The sequence below is a fragment of the Mastacembelus armatus genome, chromosome 1, assembly GCF_900324485.2.
Source record: "Mastacembelus armatus chromosome 1, fMasArm1.2, whole genome shotgun sequence".
Lineage (NCBI taxonomy): Eukaryota > Metazoa > Chordata > Actinopteri > Synbranchiformes > Mastacembelidae > Mastacembelus > Mastacembelus armatus.
The window spans coordinates 15,309,710-15,323,875 of record NC_046633.1 but is presented as its reverse complement, the minus strand read 5'-3'; the positions used below and the strand labels follow the sequence as shown (position 1 = coordinate 15,323,875).

Sequence of the window (14,166 nt, the reverse complement as noted above, 5' to 3'; positions counted from 1 at the left end):
ATAATTAACATGTTTGTTTTCTAACAAAAAATATTTTTTTTCCACGAAAGGGTGTAGACTGTGACTGCTAATGGGCTCTTAAGATTAATGATCAGTAAAGCAGTTCCAAATTAAAAGGGCGATAAGGTCTGTAATCAGCTACCTGTGGGTGTGCGGACTGTTGACTGTTAACATCAGTTTCCTGTCAAAAGCTGTACTTCCTGTCGAGATCGGGTTGTGAGACTCTCAAAACCACTTCCTGTACACATGCTGCTCTCTGCTCATACACACCTGCAGGATACTGTTGTGTCTGTCCAACTAGGGTGAGATCATGTCAACAGTAATGTCAGTCACTGCTTCATGGTAAAATAGAAGTGGACAGCAAATTGCTGAGGCCACTGCAGCACTCTACATGTTACATCTAATACCTGGACATTCAGAGTTTGTTTTGTTTGTTTGTTCATTTTTTTTATTTTTTAGGGCCACCTGGTGGCTGTGTTTAAGTATTGATAAAAGTACTGAAATTATGTGTATTGACTGTAGAGCTGCAATGATTATTTAGCTGAATGAAAGAAATGATTTTGCAACCATTCTGATAATCAAACTGTTGTGTTTTAAAGCCAAAATCTAGATCTAGATCATCTGCCTCAATCGGTTGGGGTAAATGGATAGAGTAGAGAGGAAAGAACAGCAACATTCATCCATCCATCCTTTATCTGAACCCACTTATTCCTATTTAGGGTTCGCAGGGATCTGCTGGAGCCTATCCCAGCTCTCTTTGGGTGAAAGGCAGGGGTACACCCTGGACAGGTCACCAGTCCATCACAGGGCCACATAGAGACAAACAACCTCACACACTCACACTCACTCCTATGGGCAATTTAGAGTCACCAATCAACCTGACATACATGTTTTTGGACTGTGGGAGGAAACCAAAGTACCTGGAGAAAACCCAGGCAAGCACAGGGAGAACATGTAAACTCCACACAGAAAGGCCCCTGTCCAGTTTTGAACCAGGATTGGTGGATGGAGACAACAGTCAGTCAACTCTTGTTGTAATTGCAGTCACTGCCCTGTAGAGGACACTGCATATCCATTTTAAATGTTTTCAGACTTTTTTTTTAGACAAACACATTGATGCACTATGAGATGCCACTGTTATATATTTCAGTCAGAACACGTGTTCTTGATCTAGCTTTGCATAGCTAATGAGACGCATCAAAATATTGGCTGTGGTTGCTTGATTTTACCATCATCAGCAAGAATGACACAGAAGACATATGTAGAAACCACTGGGAGAAAGTACTCACAATGGTTAGTGACAGTGAGGAGAAATGCTTTTCAGACACTTCAAACCCTTGATCTGAAGATCACGTATCAAAACATATAAGCCTAGAAATGCCTTAAGTGTAGAAAATGACTGGAAGATCAACTTCATGCTTATAATAGAAATGGGATTAACAGCTGTTAGCAAACACTGTAATTATAGGGTGCAGGGAAAATGGGGGGAAGAAAGGGATGGGAAGAAACCACCTCTGCCTTTGTTCCGTTTTCACACACTAAACATGAAGTTCACCCACGCTCAATCACTGAACAGCACACAATACGACGACCTTTCGCAATGACCTTGATTTAAACTGAGCCAAAAGCTGTGATATTTAAGACTACATCCTGTTTTCTTGGCAAGGCAATGAATGGTGCATTACTTTGTTGTAATGGATTCACAATGGACCACATTCTTCATAAACAAATTCTCCAGAGAGACATTATGCTTACCATTCAATAACATTTTTAATTAGTCTTTGTAATGTGACTGCTGTTGTCTTTAAACTTCTGTTGATGGCAGACCTTGCTATAAGCTGCACACACTGAAATAGCCTGCCCTTTGAAACACAATCGCCTTAATGCTATCATCCACTGCCACTGCTGCTAAATCGCTTACATAATTAGGATGTGAGTGTATTTCACTCTGAGACCTAAACAGAAGCTTATAAGCCACAGCAAAGTCCAGACATATTTGTGCAGCAGGAAAGAAACACTCATGTAGGACAGTCATGTGTTCTGAAGGAAGTATCATTTACCAACAAATGTTGCATATGTAGGTGCTCACGTCAAGGCTTTCTAATAGAGAACCTACAAACTATAAATGGGTTTAATATGTTGTGATCAAGTTCATTTCAGTTGTGTTAATTTCAAAGCAACTGGCACCTTGTTATTTATTTATGTATTTATTTATTTATTTATTTGTTTGCAACAACAGCAGAGGTCTTGTGTTTCAGGTGGGCCCATACTATTTATTAGATATTGTAAAGCTTGTTTTTCATGTTAGTGATACAGTAACTATCAGACACCAGCACCAGTATTGATTACCTGTGGCCTAAAATGGCTTTAAACTGTCTCCATTTACACAAGGCATTTGGCATCTTTCCAAGCTCACACCTTTTTGAGGGCAGATGAAACTGAAGATTCTCCTCTGGAAGTAATTTTCAACGGTGACATGTCCTTGGTGTCACTTAAAACTACTGAAACTTTGAACAGCCTCTTCACAAATAACTTCACATTAACTGTAACAAGTTTAATGAAATAACCCAAGCGATATTTTCTTACTTTGGCTTTGGATAGCAATATTTTTTACAAAGCGTGAGACACTGTAACATGGGAATTTAAAAGGCAGATATAGTCCATTATGAGAAATTTATGACTGTGGATGCTCCATAATATAATGAATTTGAATTATTGTTTGGACCATGTAAAAAAAATCTGTCTCCTAATGCTAAAATGCATTAAAATTTAATATTAATGGTGAAAAGCATTAACTCAGTGTCGGTCTCACTAGTAATATGATGTCCCCCTGGTGATGTAGGCTCTTTGGTTTTAATGCATGACAGACATATTAATCTGGCGATCTGAGCTGGTTGCACAATCAACCGCGGATCAGCTTTGCACAGCACTTATGACCGCGATGTAACTGCAAATTCTTGAGAATAAAACTATAATTCCGGAACTTGAGGACTAAATTTGCATTGCTCATAGATGCCCTGTGGCATTTGTCCTTCGCTGGAACAGATGTGCCCGGGCAGCGCACGGATGGGGGGTTTTATGGACTCAGCGCTGCGCTGCCCGGAGAGGTGGAGCAAACCGAGCTCAACACGGGGAGGAGCGAAACAGCATCACAGGCATGACTGACAGAGCAGCAGAGGACAGACGGGAGACTGTCCTCCGGAGCTCGCACTTCATCTGCTTAAGCGTCAGTAACAGTGGATTGTCTAGGGAATTTAATTTGTGCCTCTCACCGGGCTGTGAGGAGGACTGCTCTGACGGTTTGCTGTACTTACTCCGACACCATGGCCAGCTAGCACCCTAAAGCTAACAGTTAGCTGCGGGCTTCAGCTCACCACCCAGACCCGGCGAAGTGAAGAGCCAAGGACGGGAATGGCAAGAGTTCACTCGGATATCCCTTTCAGAAGAAACAACGACTTACTAGACTAATCAGTCCAGACTTCTTCAGCTCTCTGAATCACCGGTAAGCGCAAGTTGTGAGATTTATTTCAATTTTGTAACGCTGAAGTTAGCGCTAGCTTGCGGATTAGTCTCAGTTAGCCAGCGCGGTTGTTGTGTAAGCTAACCTTAACAAATCGGCGTGGCAGCATAACCACTATTGAGGTGGTTGTGTTTAAAACATAATATCTATAACTGAGTTTCATTTGCATTTTCTTTTTCAACTAGAAGCTTAACGTTTTGGGATTGAAATCATAATATTTCTCCAGGCTTGGGTGAGTTAACGCTGCAGTTGGTCCCTGTTAGCCCACGGCTCGCGAGTCTATTTCTGGGGGAAGTGAAGTCTGTTTCCCCCTTATCTTAATATGAACTTAACCTACACCTTAACGCTTATCCGGCCGCATGTTATGATGCTTAATCAGACCCCAGCCTTGGCCAAACCCAAACAGTTACCGCTGCATACTACCGAGTATTGGGGTCTAATGTTCACCTTCCTGTTACGGGGACCTCAATTCTCGGAATACCAAAACAAATGGCAAGAAGTCATTCAAACACGGTGCTGGCAAAGTAGCGTTAAGTGACATGGGACAAAAGCTTGGGAAGATTTCGCACATTAAGTTACACATAAATGCTGAGCAAGATAATTAGACAACAGAAATGTAGCAGATGCCAGTCACTTAGACTTGATAATGTAATCAGAAAGAAACATACTGCTGAATGTTACGTACTCTGACATTTCATTTACACATAGGTTACTAAAATAATTGTCTTGTTTCGACATGTTTTTAAAGTTGACGACAGAGCTGGAACCATGACGGTAATTATGTATGGCAGCAGCAGTTGTTGGATATGTGGTGTTTAGGGAGGAACACTGTTGCTTCTATCTTACCCTGGGTATTATTAGTCTGCCTGCCCTGATCCCTGTGTCAGTAGTACTGGGAGGTTAGCTCACACCCTCCTTGCAGCCATGTTCCCATCAGAGCATAGCAGGAGCTGCAAACAGGTTTCAGCATGCTGAACAAAAAACAGAAGGTGTAGTTCAAGCCATATTTTGCACTCCTTTTAACATACCTATAGTAAACAGAATCTTTGTTTTTACACCACATTATGCTTGGTTCATGAAAACATACATGCTTTTTGTTTTTTTAACTACAAATTTTCAAATGACTAGAGGATTCCAGATGTTTTCACGCCATCTTATCCTGTTTTCTAGCCTCAGCTCAATTGCTCCAGCATGTGGAATGTGCAGTTTGCACATTATGAATTGCACCTGTAGTGTTATTTAGCATTAGATGATGTGTTGTTGTTATGTAGCTGTGACCTGGATTGCTGCAGATACAGTAGTTAAACTTAGCCTGTTTATATCCCCAGTAGTTTGCAGTGAAAAGCCATTGCAGTGGTACAGTCTCTGATAAATGAGCAGGAAATGCTGCATCCACTGATCATTGAGATCCTCGGTCACGGCTCAGGAGAGTTCCCTTCTGCAACCCATCACTATACACAGTTTTCTTGTTCTCAGGGCTGCTTGCCAACACACAAAGGCACTCACACACAGTCAGCCAAAACACACCTTTAGTTAATTACACAAACAGTTTCTTGTTGTAGGGCCAATGCTGCTGTACTGCTGTAAAGGTCATTATCACAAATTACTGTGATCATATCTTACTTGTTCTTTCAATTTCTGATTGATTTATTTTTCAGGTTGTTGGTGTTACTGTAATCCCCATCATGGTTCAGAAGTATCAGTCACCTGTGCGGGTGTACAAGCATCCCTTTGAGCTGGTGATGGCGGTAAGTGACTTTACCTGCAGTCGCAGTCCCTTTATTCCCATGAATAGTGCATAGATGCAAAATTATGTAACACTGGCTGGCATCTGAGGTGACCCTCAGTAAGGTTGTCATTGAATTAGACACCTTGCATGTTATTTCTCACAGATTCATAATTCTGTTTTTGAAAACAGACTGGCAATGTACGCAGCCTACTTAATGTTCCAGCATCACCACTGTAATGTCCACAGCTGGGTTGACTTAGGTTTTGGTTAGCTTTACTGTCAGTATTGTTTTTGTCCTGTTGATCATTGTTTTAATGATTAACAGCTAGTCCTTTATGAAAGTGGCTTATTTTCATGTTTTATTCAATAAAATAACCATTCCAAGTAATGTCCTCAATTATAGAAACAGATCCAAGCCTGAATTTCTTTTGTAGCAGGGGAACTACCTAGCTAGAAGTTGTTGTAGCTGTAAAGAATAAGCTAATACCCCCGTGACACAAATAACACATACTCACTTATGCCATGTGAATTTCTGAAACTGTCTGCCCAGTAAAGGTTCCTGTCATCTTGTGGTTTTAGATCTATTAGTTGTTTACTGACCTGGAGCCTGTCAGGTGCTGTGCATCCTCACACTCAGCATCTGAATATACACCATGGCTGTGTTAAGTCAAACAGAGGTGCAGATTAGGTTGTGGTCGTCCAATAAGAGCATAAACATTCAGTGCCCTAGATGGCTCTTAGTGAGCAATTGCCTCCCTACTTATTTTCGCTAACTTTCAGGCATGAGTGCCTGTGTTGAGCACATACTTGTATGTTCATTTTATTGCTTTTCACTCTGTTTTAAATAACTTTTTTGCCACAGCATTCCCAGTGCCATCTATGCTGGCTATTCCCACATTTCTCACTTATGCTCACCACCCAGTGGATGAGCGGATGTTAGGCAAGGTTCACTGACTAAATGCTCCAGAAGCCAGCAAATAGAAATCTCTGACAGAGTCTCTGTAGTGTAGTGTCTCCTTCTGCTGTAGTTTCATGGTAACACTGGGTGTGAAAGATAATAAAAGAAGATTTTTTTTTATTATAATGTCCATGTTGTATAAGTGAGATGCATTTTCTTTTTAAATACAAATAAAAAAAACAATAACAAGCTATAGCACACCACACTATGAACCACACACTGGATGGATTGTGGATGGGTGGTTTACGCAGAAATGTTTTGACCTCAGCTGCTGTGTGTCAGTATTATACATCCCTGCAGTGTCCTGGAATGATTCTGTGCTTGTCAGCTTCAGCCAAACTAGTCAAAGATGCTTTATTTCTGCAGTGCATTCCTGCTTTATTCTTTTAAATGAGCTCTGATCACCTGGAAGTTATTTGGGAAGTGCTTTGTTTTAGCAGTCTGTCATGTGCTTTTAGCATGCCAGGTTTCAGGCGTGCTGTTTTCTTTAAATGGAATCAGCTTTACACAGGGTTGACAAGAAGGTCCAGGAGAACTAAATCTCCTTAATGCAGGCTGCATTGAGCACCAGGCAAATGACTGGGTATTAATAGAGGTACTTATACCTGGGTCTACACATGTAGCCAAAGGGGAGAATAGTAATAGGAACAAGCAGACTTACATGATTTTTAACTTGCAGATTACTCACCTCATGGGCTTCTTGTAGATTTTTCACTTTTACAAATCTAATGAAATAGCCTTGGGCGATGTATAAGGTGGATGTTGGATACAGAAAAAAATGTTTGTGTTTACTGTATAATTTAACAGTTAAAACACAAGAAAGCAGGTGAGGAAAGTGACTGTACATTTCGGTCAGTTTGAAGCTGCGTGTGGTGCATTTGTATTCTTTCCTGTCTTTGTGACTTTTTTCTGCAGTGAATTCTTTTGCAGACACTGCAGAGCAGACTTAATGGTGCGTCACAGGATTTGCTGGCTCTTCTTATTGAAAACCCAGTGAAATCTCTTCCCCTTTCACTTCTCTTCTATAGCAGATCTTTCAACATTGCAGGATAGTAGTATAACAACATCCTGCACTTGAGGAAAACCACCATGAAGCTTTGATGTAGTGTATTGTTTATCAACTGTGCTGACAAGAATAAGCTATTTCAGTGTGTAGCTGTCCTAGGCATAATGCAGAGAAGTCCTGAAGAACATGTGCATTGCTATACTGGGCCATAGATTAGTTCAGCCATGTTATTCCTCTCTCTAGTTCCTCTGTAGGGACTGTCTGAAATATTTGCCAGTAATGGCTTTTCCCGTTCGTCTGTTAGGGGATTATAGTTGACATTGTGCTTTGAGGAATTTGGTATTCTGCCTCTACTTGACTCTGTTTGGATACTGTCTGTTCTTTGAAATACCCATACAAAAACAAGTCTACATTCCTCTGTAGGCCTTTAAATGAATTCTTTTAATCTAGATGAAATATAGGCTCTCTACATTTTGGCCTCAAGGAGACACTCGGCTCACTTGTAGGTGCTCTCAAAGTATTTCAACCTCTGGTGAACACTGCTGTGGCTTGCATGCATGGTTGCATAGGTTAGGCTGGGATTTCGGATGCCCTTCAACTAGTTTTTGTTCTGCAGTGATTACTGTACCCAGTTTTGAACATATTACTTTAAATATTCCCATTGTTGATATTTCTCTCATGACTTGGCAGTTGAACATCCAATTGGAGGGTTTGACAGTCTGTGTCTTTTACTGCAATTATGAAAGGCCTGCTCTAGAAAAGAATGTACCAATGTAAGGTTTATAGTAATGAAGTTTGTCTTTTAAAAATGAAACATCTGGTCATCATCCATCCATTATCTAAACCCGCCTATTCTGTTTAGGGTCATGGGGATCTGCTGGAGCCTGCTGGTCATCATTGCCAAGAAAATAAATTGAAAACAAAATATTAATCAAATGTTGCGTGTAGTTTGGTATTGTTTTACTTTTGGCTTGTGGGTATTATGAAGTGCTTTGGGATTGCAACAGTAATTAAGAGCTGTACAAATAAACTTTAGGGGACTAGATTCGACATGTAATTAAAGTTTGTACTTTCATTTTCCAGTTAAAGATTTGTTGCAGAAATGCCTGGTGTTGAGAAATGCATGTTAGTTAAGAGGCCAGCTCATGAAATTGCTGATTAGATTAGAATGGCGCCAGGGTGAAATGCACACCACAGCATCTACAGTGTGGATGTTAATAGGAAACTCTGAACTTCCTTTGTATATACCATTAACTCAGTCTGTGGCACTCTCATCTTTTTGAAAGTTGTGCCCATTGGTGGCTGTGTACGCTTAGGTTGGTCTGTTGTTTTTGAGAGGGAGTATAGTTGTATTAAGGAAGTACAGGAGCTGTTTGTGTGAGTATGTTTTTTTTTTTTCTTTTTTTTTTTGTTGTTAGTTTTCACATTACCCTTAGCCACAGTGGTCCCTTGAGTCAGCCGCCGCATCTCAATAACAGGAAGTGTAGCTGATGCTGTTGCTGCTATTATCGCAGCAGTCCAGTCTCAGAGCCTGTCCTCTGGGAGTTGCAGAGGAATGTCAAAGGCACCACACAATAGCCCACTCACTGTTGTTTCAGGCATAAAGGGACAGTTGCTTCTGGTACACATCCGCTGATGAAAAATGACCTCAGTAGTCACAAGAGAAATAAAAGCCTGACTGACCCTGGAATAGTAAATGTCTGCTAACTTGGCACTGTCTGTTATCATTAAGCTTAAAAGACAATACTCCTCCTTAGTGGCTGAACTCCCAGATTAGTCCACATGAGACGGAGAGAGGGTATTAGTGAATCAAAGCCTGTCTTAGCTTAATGTGCTCCATGGCAACTTGTGGCCCAGTAACTAATCCATGAGGACATTTTGGTTCTGCCCATGTCCCAGTAGAATTTCTACAGGGGATAGAACAGGATGTGCCATGCTAGTGTAATGCCTGCTGGACTTGAAGGCACTGTCAGTAACAAGGACCAGTTCCTGCTTAGTGACTAAATCCTCCTCATAAGTGGCAGCAATACAAACATGCACATAAACGTCAGAGACTAAAGTTTGCATGTCAATGGACTGCTTTCAAAGCTAACTGGACTGCCTTATAATAGAAGTCAGAACATCTCTTTGGCCAGTAAAACCTTGTAGTGTTAAAACACTGACTCACAAAAGCATTATAGACACACAGTTTAGTAACCAGAGACATAACATAAAATAAAAGGCATTGGCTAATAGATGTGGAAATAGAGCCGGATACTAGAGAACTAAACAGAAATGCCACAATAAGCTGTAAAGGAAAAGGAGAAAGTGTGTTGGCACTAGCCAAGTGGCACTTGTTAGACTAAGCTCTGGCTGCCTGTAGAGTAGCCTCTGGGCTACAACCATGTGACTTCAGATTCTCAGAATTTCAATGTTTACACGCATGTGACAGAAAAAAGAATGCGTACATTACACACACCTCCTTCTTAGACACATCCTTTGACACTCAGGTGAAGTGTAATTTTTTTGTTTGCTCTGTAACAACTTGTAACATAGATAAGGACCTCAGTTTGTGACTAAAAAATAGTGTTTAGCTCAGTTCAGATCCTGTCTACTTATTGTATATGTGTGAGTGTTGAAACAGGACCAACAGTGCTACACATTCATGTGCAGTGTTTGACTAGCCATCCCAGATGAGTCCAGATGACTGGACATCCGTCATAGCTGGCAAGGGACCTGATCTTTGAACTATTACCATGTTTACTTGCATCCTTAGCCCTTGTGACAGGTCATGAAAGAACATATTACCAGTCCTAGATGTAATTCCCCATCCATAGTGTGTTATGATCCCTGGTCTCCTCGCCTGCGGCAGCGTGGCATGTATCTGCACAACCTGCGGCCTCTCTTCCAGGCTCTCTGGACTTCTAACGTCCCGGTTTTCATTACATTAGGTCCATCTGCTCTTACCATAATTAATGGCAGTTTAACTTCAGAGGTGGTTCCCAGAAATTTTAAACATGCAGTAGTGCAGCCACTTATCAAGAAACCTGTGCTAGACCCATGTGTTCTTGCTAACTTCAGGCCAATGTCCAGATTATGTTTTATATCAAAGATTGATGGTGATGGTGGTCAGTTCATTGAGGAGGCAACCAACCAACACAAGTGTGAAAATGACGGCTCTGAATGTCTTACATTTAAGACGGAGGTGTTGGTGTTTGGTCCCAATACTGGACTTAGTAGACCACGGACTTGTCAGAATATACCAAACCTGAAATCTTAAATCTAGGGTTTAAAATGGATGTTGATCTTAAGCTTGACAGCCAAATTTGATCAGTGGTCAAGTCTAGTTTCTTCCACCTGAGGCAACTGGCCAAAGTTAAGCATTTTTTCACACGGCAGCACTTTGAAACCGTAGGCCAATCCTTTGTCACCCCACGGCTGGATTACTGTAATGCACTTTATGGCGTTAGTCAGTCTTCCATTCTCGACTGCTCCTCATTCAAAACGCTGCTGCACATATTTTAACTGGCACACACAAATATGAGCACATTTCCCTGGTTTTATCCTCACTTCACTGACTGCCTGTGTGCTTTAGGGTCCATCTTAAACTTTTTTTTTTGCTTCTAATTGTCTGAATGGTGTTGCCCTGCCCTACCTCCCTGAGCTCCTGCATGCATATACTCCAACCCGGTCGCTGAGATCGCCTGCTGCCCATGAGTTATCCACAAACTAAACATAAGCTCAAAGGGGACCAAGCTTATGCAGTGACATAACAAACTGTGGAATGAGCTGCCCATACACATTAGACAGGCCTCATTACCTGTTTCTAAATCTCTTCTTAAAACTCACTTGTTCTCATTGGCCTTTGACACAATCTAAAATGTTGACATTATTTATCTGATCTTAATTTGTTTTGATTTTATCTGTTGTATGGTTTATTGGATACTTTTATGTGTTGCCTTTTACTCCTGTTTCATTTTATGTATTTATCTTGTACAGCAAGCCTCACAGCAAGAAGGTCGTGGGTTCGCAACCCAGCCTTTCTGTGTGGAGTTCTCCCTTGTGATTGGTGACTCTAAATTGCACATAACAGTGAGTGTGTCAGGTTGTTTGTCTATGTGTGTCTCTATGTGGCCCTGTGACGGACTGGTGACCTGTCCAGGGTGTACCCCTGCCTTTCACACAAAGAGAGCTGGGATAGGATCCAGCAGATCCCTGTGACCCTGGTTAAGGAATAAGCGGGTATAGAAAATGGATGTATGGATGGTAGTTGCAGTATTTTGACAGGTTTGGTTTTCTGCTGCTGGAGCTCTGATCCTATTAATTTTGTCATCATTTGTTAATCAACTATTTGTGCGCCAGCTATAACTGCATTTGGGTCATTCCTAGCAGGTTTTTCCAAGTGTTGGACACCAACACATTGTTTTTCTGCTTGTTTATCGCTGAGCTAGTGCTTCTAAACTTGGCTCATCCTGCTGCCACCCCCCCCGTCTGTGTAGCCTAGCACAGTGCTTCATGGGCCTGCCAGAGTGCTGTCCTGTCCCACAATGCACTGACCCACTTACAGCCAGGTCTGATTAAGGTTTATGCAGCCCAATTGTAGCACTGAAGCATCCTGGGCTTGGCTCTGTTGCTTTAATCTTAATCTTTGAGCTGCTGGCATGTCACCTAGTGGTCTCATGTCAGGAGCAGTGCACAAGAAAAGGTTCTCATTCATGTTAGACTTGCTTTAATAGAGAATTTGGCCTTTTTCTTAATTTTGTCATTGTCGTGAGAATGTGGTCTATTAAAAGGACCATGGTTTAGACAGAGTTCCTCGAGAGAGATTTTATCGAGTATGCCTACTCCCGTGAAGTGTTTGCTGGTTTAGCTGTAAATGTTAATTTTTCTAGTTAGCTTTTCCCAACATTGCACCTGTCTGTTCTGATTCAGTGAATTTCCATCAATTATTCTGAATGAATCTGTCAGAGCTTTTCCACAGCGTCTCATTCACTTACTCGACTGGATGCTTTTTGCCAAAAACAATGAATAGTTATGGCCTGCCTTCGGGGAGAAGAGCTGGCGTGCTGCTTCAAACAGCATTAATAGAGATCTGTAGCACCACCCCCACCACGTGACTCCGGGAGTCGAGGAGAAAATTCTAGAGCTGATTTCATTCAATGATCAGCAGGACATTCATTCAGCTTGTCTCCTGCTGCAAGGATGCTGCCCCAACAGCTCCCCTCTCTCGGTGCTTTACTCTGCTAGACACAGATGAATCTAAACAGACATACACTCACTGCAGTCATGCTACAGCCTGGCAGTCCATAGTGACGCAGATATATGTGAGAGCTACGGGATGGGTACACTATCCTGTGACAATCTTACTGTGTGTGTGTAGCTTTCTGCCATGTTCCTCAGCTTGTGTGTGGTTGAACATCAGGCTGCTTAAAGATTTTTCTTCCTGCTTTTATTTCATACATTAAACATGTACAGCAAGACCATATTATCCTTTTTTATCCAATTGAAGGCACAAATATTTATCCAAAAATATGGATTTCCTGTGTATTTAATTTGAAAGGTTTGTCAGAAAGAACCACTCTGCAGTGTGATAGATAGATAACAGACAACCCACAATAATATTATCTTTTTTTTTTTTTTTTAATATATAGCTCTGTTTCTTTTCTCTTGAGACTTGTAGGCATTCTCATACACATCCTGTACTCACAAATAGATCAGTCCATTAATTTAAATGTCTAGAGCACTGATCAAAAATTACAGTTTCCCTGTCGGGAAGCTCCAGCAGCATTTACTGAAACCACTCAATGATACAGTCATCACAGTTAATAAAATAACTGAATCTTGTAATGGTGAAAATGCAATGCCAGCACTCCTCTTTCCTTTATTGTAAAACATTATGGCAGTGATGCTGCTGTTATATAACTCGTTGCTCATGAGGAATTCACATAAATCTGTACAGTGGTTGATGTCAGATATTGTGATCCCATGTTGGTTCTGTTTTTAAACACATTTTCCTATGTTAGCACGAAATAATTTTGATTGTTGATAGTAATAACTGTCAAATTTGGGGTAACACCATCTACATAAACATAATTCATGCTGTAGTGTTAAAAGACAGACTGGCAATCTATGCAGGGTGTACCAAGCCTCTCACCTGGTGTCAGCTGGGATTGGCTTCAGCCCCTATGACCGTGGGTGCTTCATGATAAGCAGTATAGAAATTGGATGCATGGATGTAGTGTTTAGCTTTAAAAGCACAGATTTGTGGTTGACACTATTCTGTTCACAGCTGGGTCTGGGAAATGTTTCAAATACAATAAGCAGATTCCACCAGATTCAGATTAGGTACAATTCCACCAAGAATTTTTGTTTTATATATTTCATCATTTGACAGCATGGCCAAATCAGGGTCTCAACAGCCCTGTATGCTTTAGTGAGCTGATAGAGTTGAAGCGTACTTTAACAGTTATGTCTCAGTAAGCCTTGCACAAGCAGAAATATATATATTGGCAAATAGTTAATCATTTCTTGTTTTTCTCTTGTTTTTTGATAGCTGATAGATGACCATTCTACTGGTGTTGTCAGTTCCTGGTGCGCACCCACACACACACATATTCAGTCATACTTGCCCTACAGTTTACCATATGACATGTCTCACCAAGGTTTAAGACTTTAGATTTAAGTATACTTGTCTCTTGTCTCTTAAAGTTGGTTGTTCCAGTCACTTCTTCTATTGCAGTGCAGACAGTGAGATCACTGGAAGGAGAGAAGTGGGTGGTATGGCATGCACAAACCAAAGGCTCTATTGTTGAATCTTTTCAATTGGGAGCTTGTTCTCTCCTACCCCATATCCAATCTACACCTAAGCTCAGATACGTTTGGAACTGAGGGGTGGAAAAATGTGTAATCCTATTTGTCTTTAGGTAGTTTAGTGATTTGCTATGATAAATAGTTTCCATCACCAACTTTTTTGG

General features: G+C 41.1%; 1 protein-coding gene across 1 annotated transcript in view; it reads left to right on the top strand.

The window, feature by feature from the left end:
• Nucleotides 1-3,129: 3,129 nt before the first annotated feature.
• Nucleotides 3,130-14,166, top strand: part of LOC113128046 (SEC14-like protein 1) — a 29,891-nt gene continuing 18,854 nt past the window's right edge. Inside the window, exons 1-2 of the mRNA XM_026303089.2 lie at nt 3,130-3,502; nt 5,179-5,268. Coding sequence (XP_026158874.1) covers nt 5,206-5,268 — 63 coding nt within the window. The 5' untranslated portion in view covers nt 3,130-3,502; nt 5,179-5,205. The remainder of the gene's footprint in view (nt 3,503-5,178; nt 5,269-14,166) is intronic.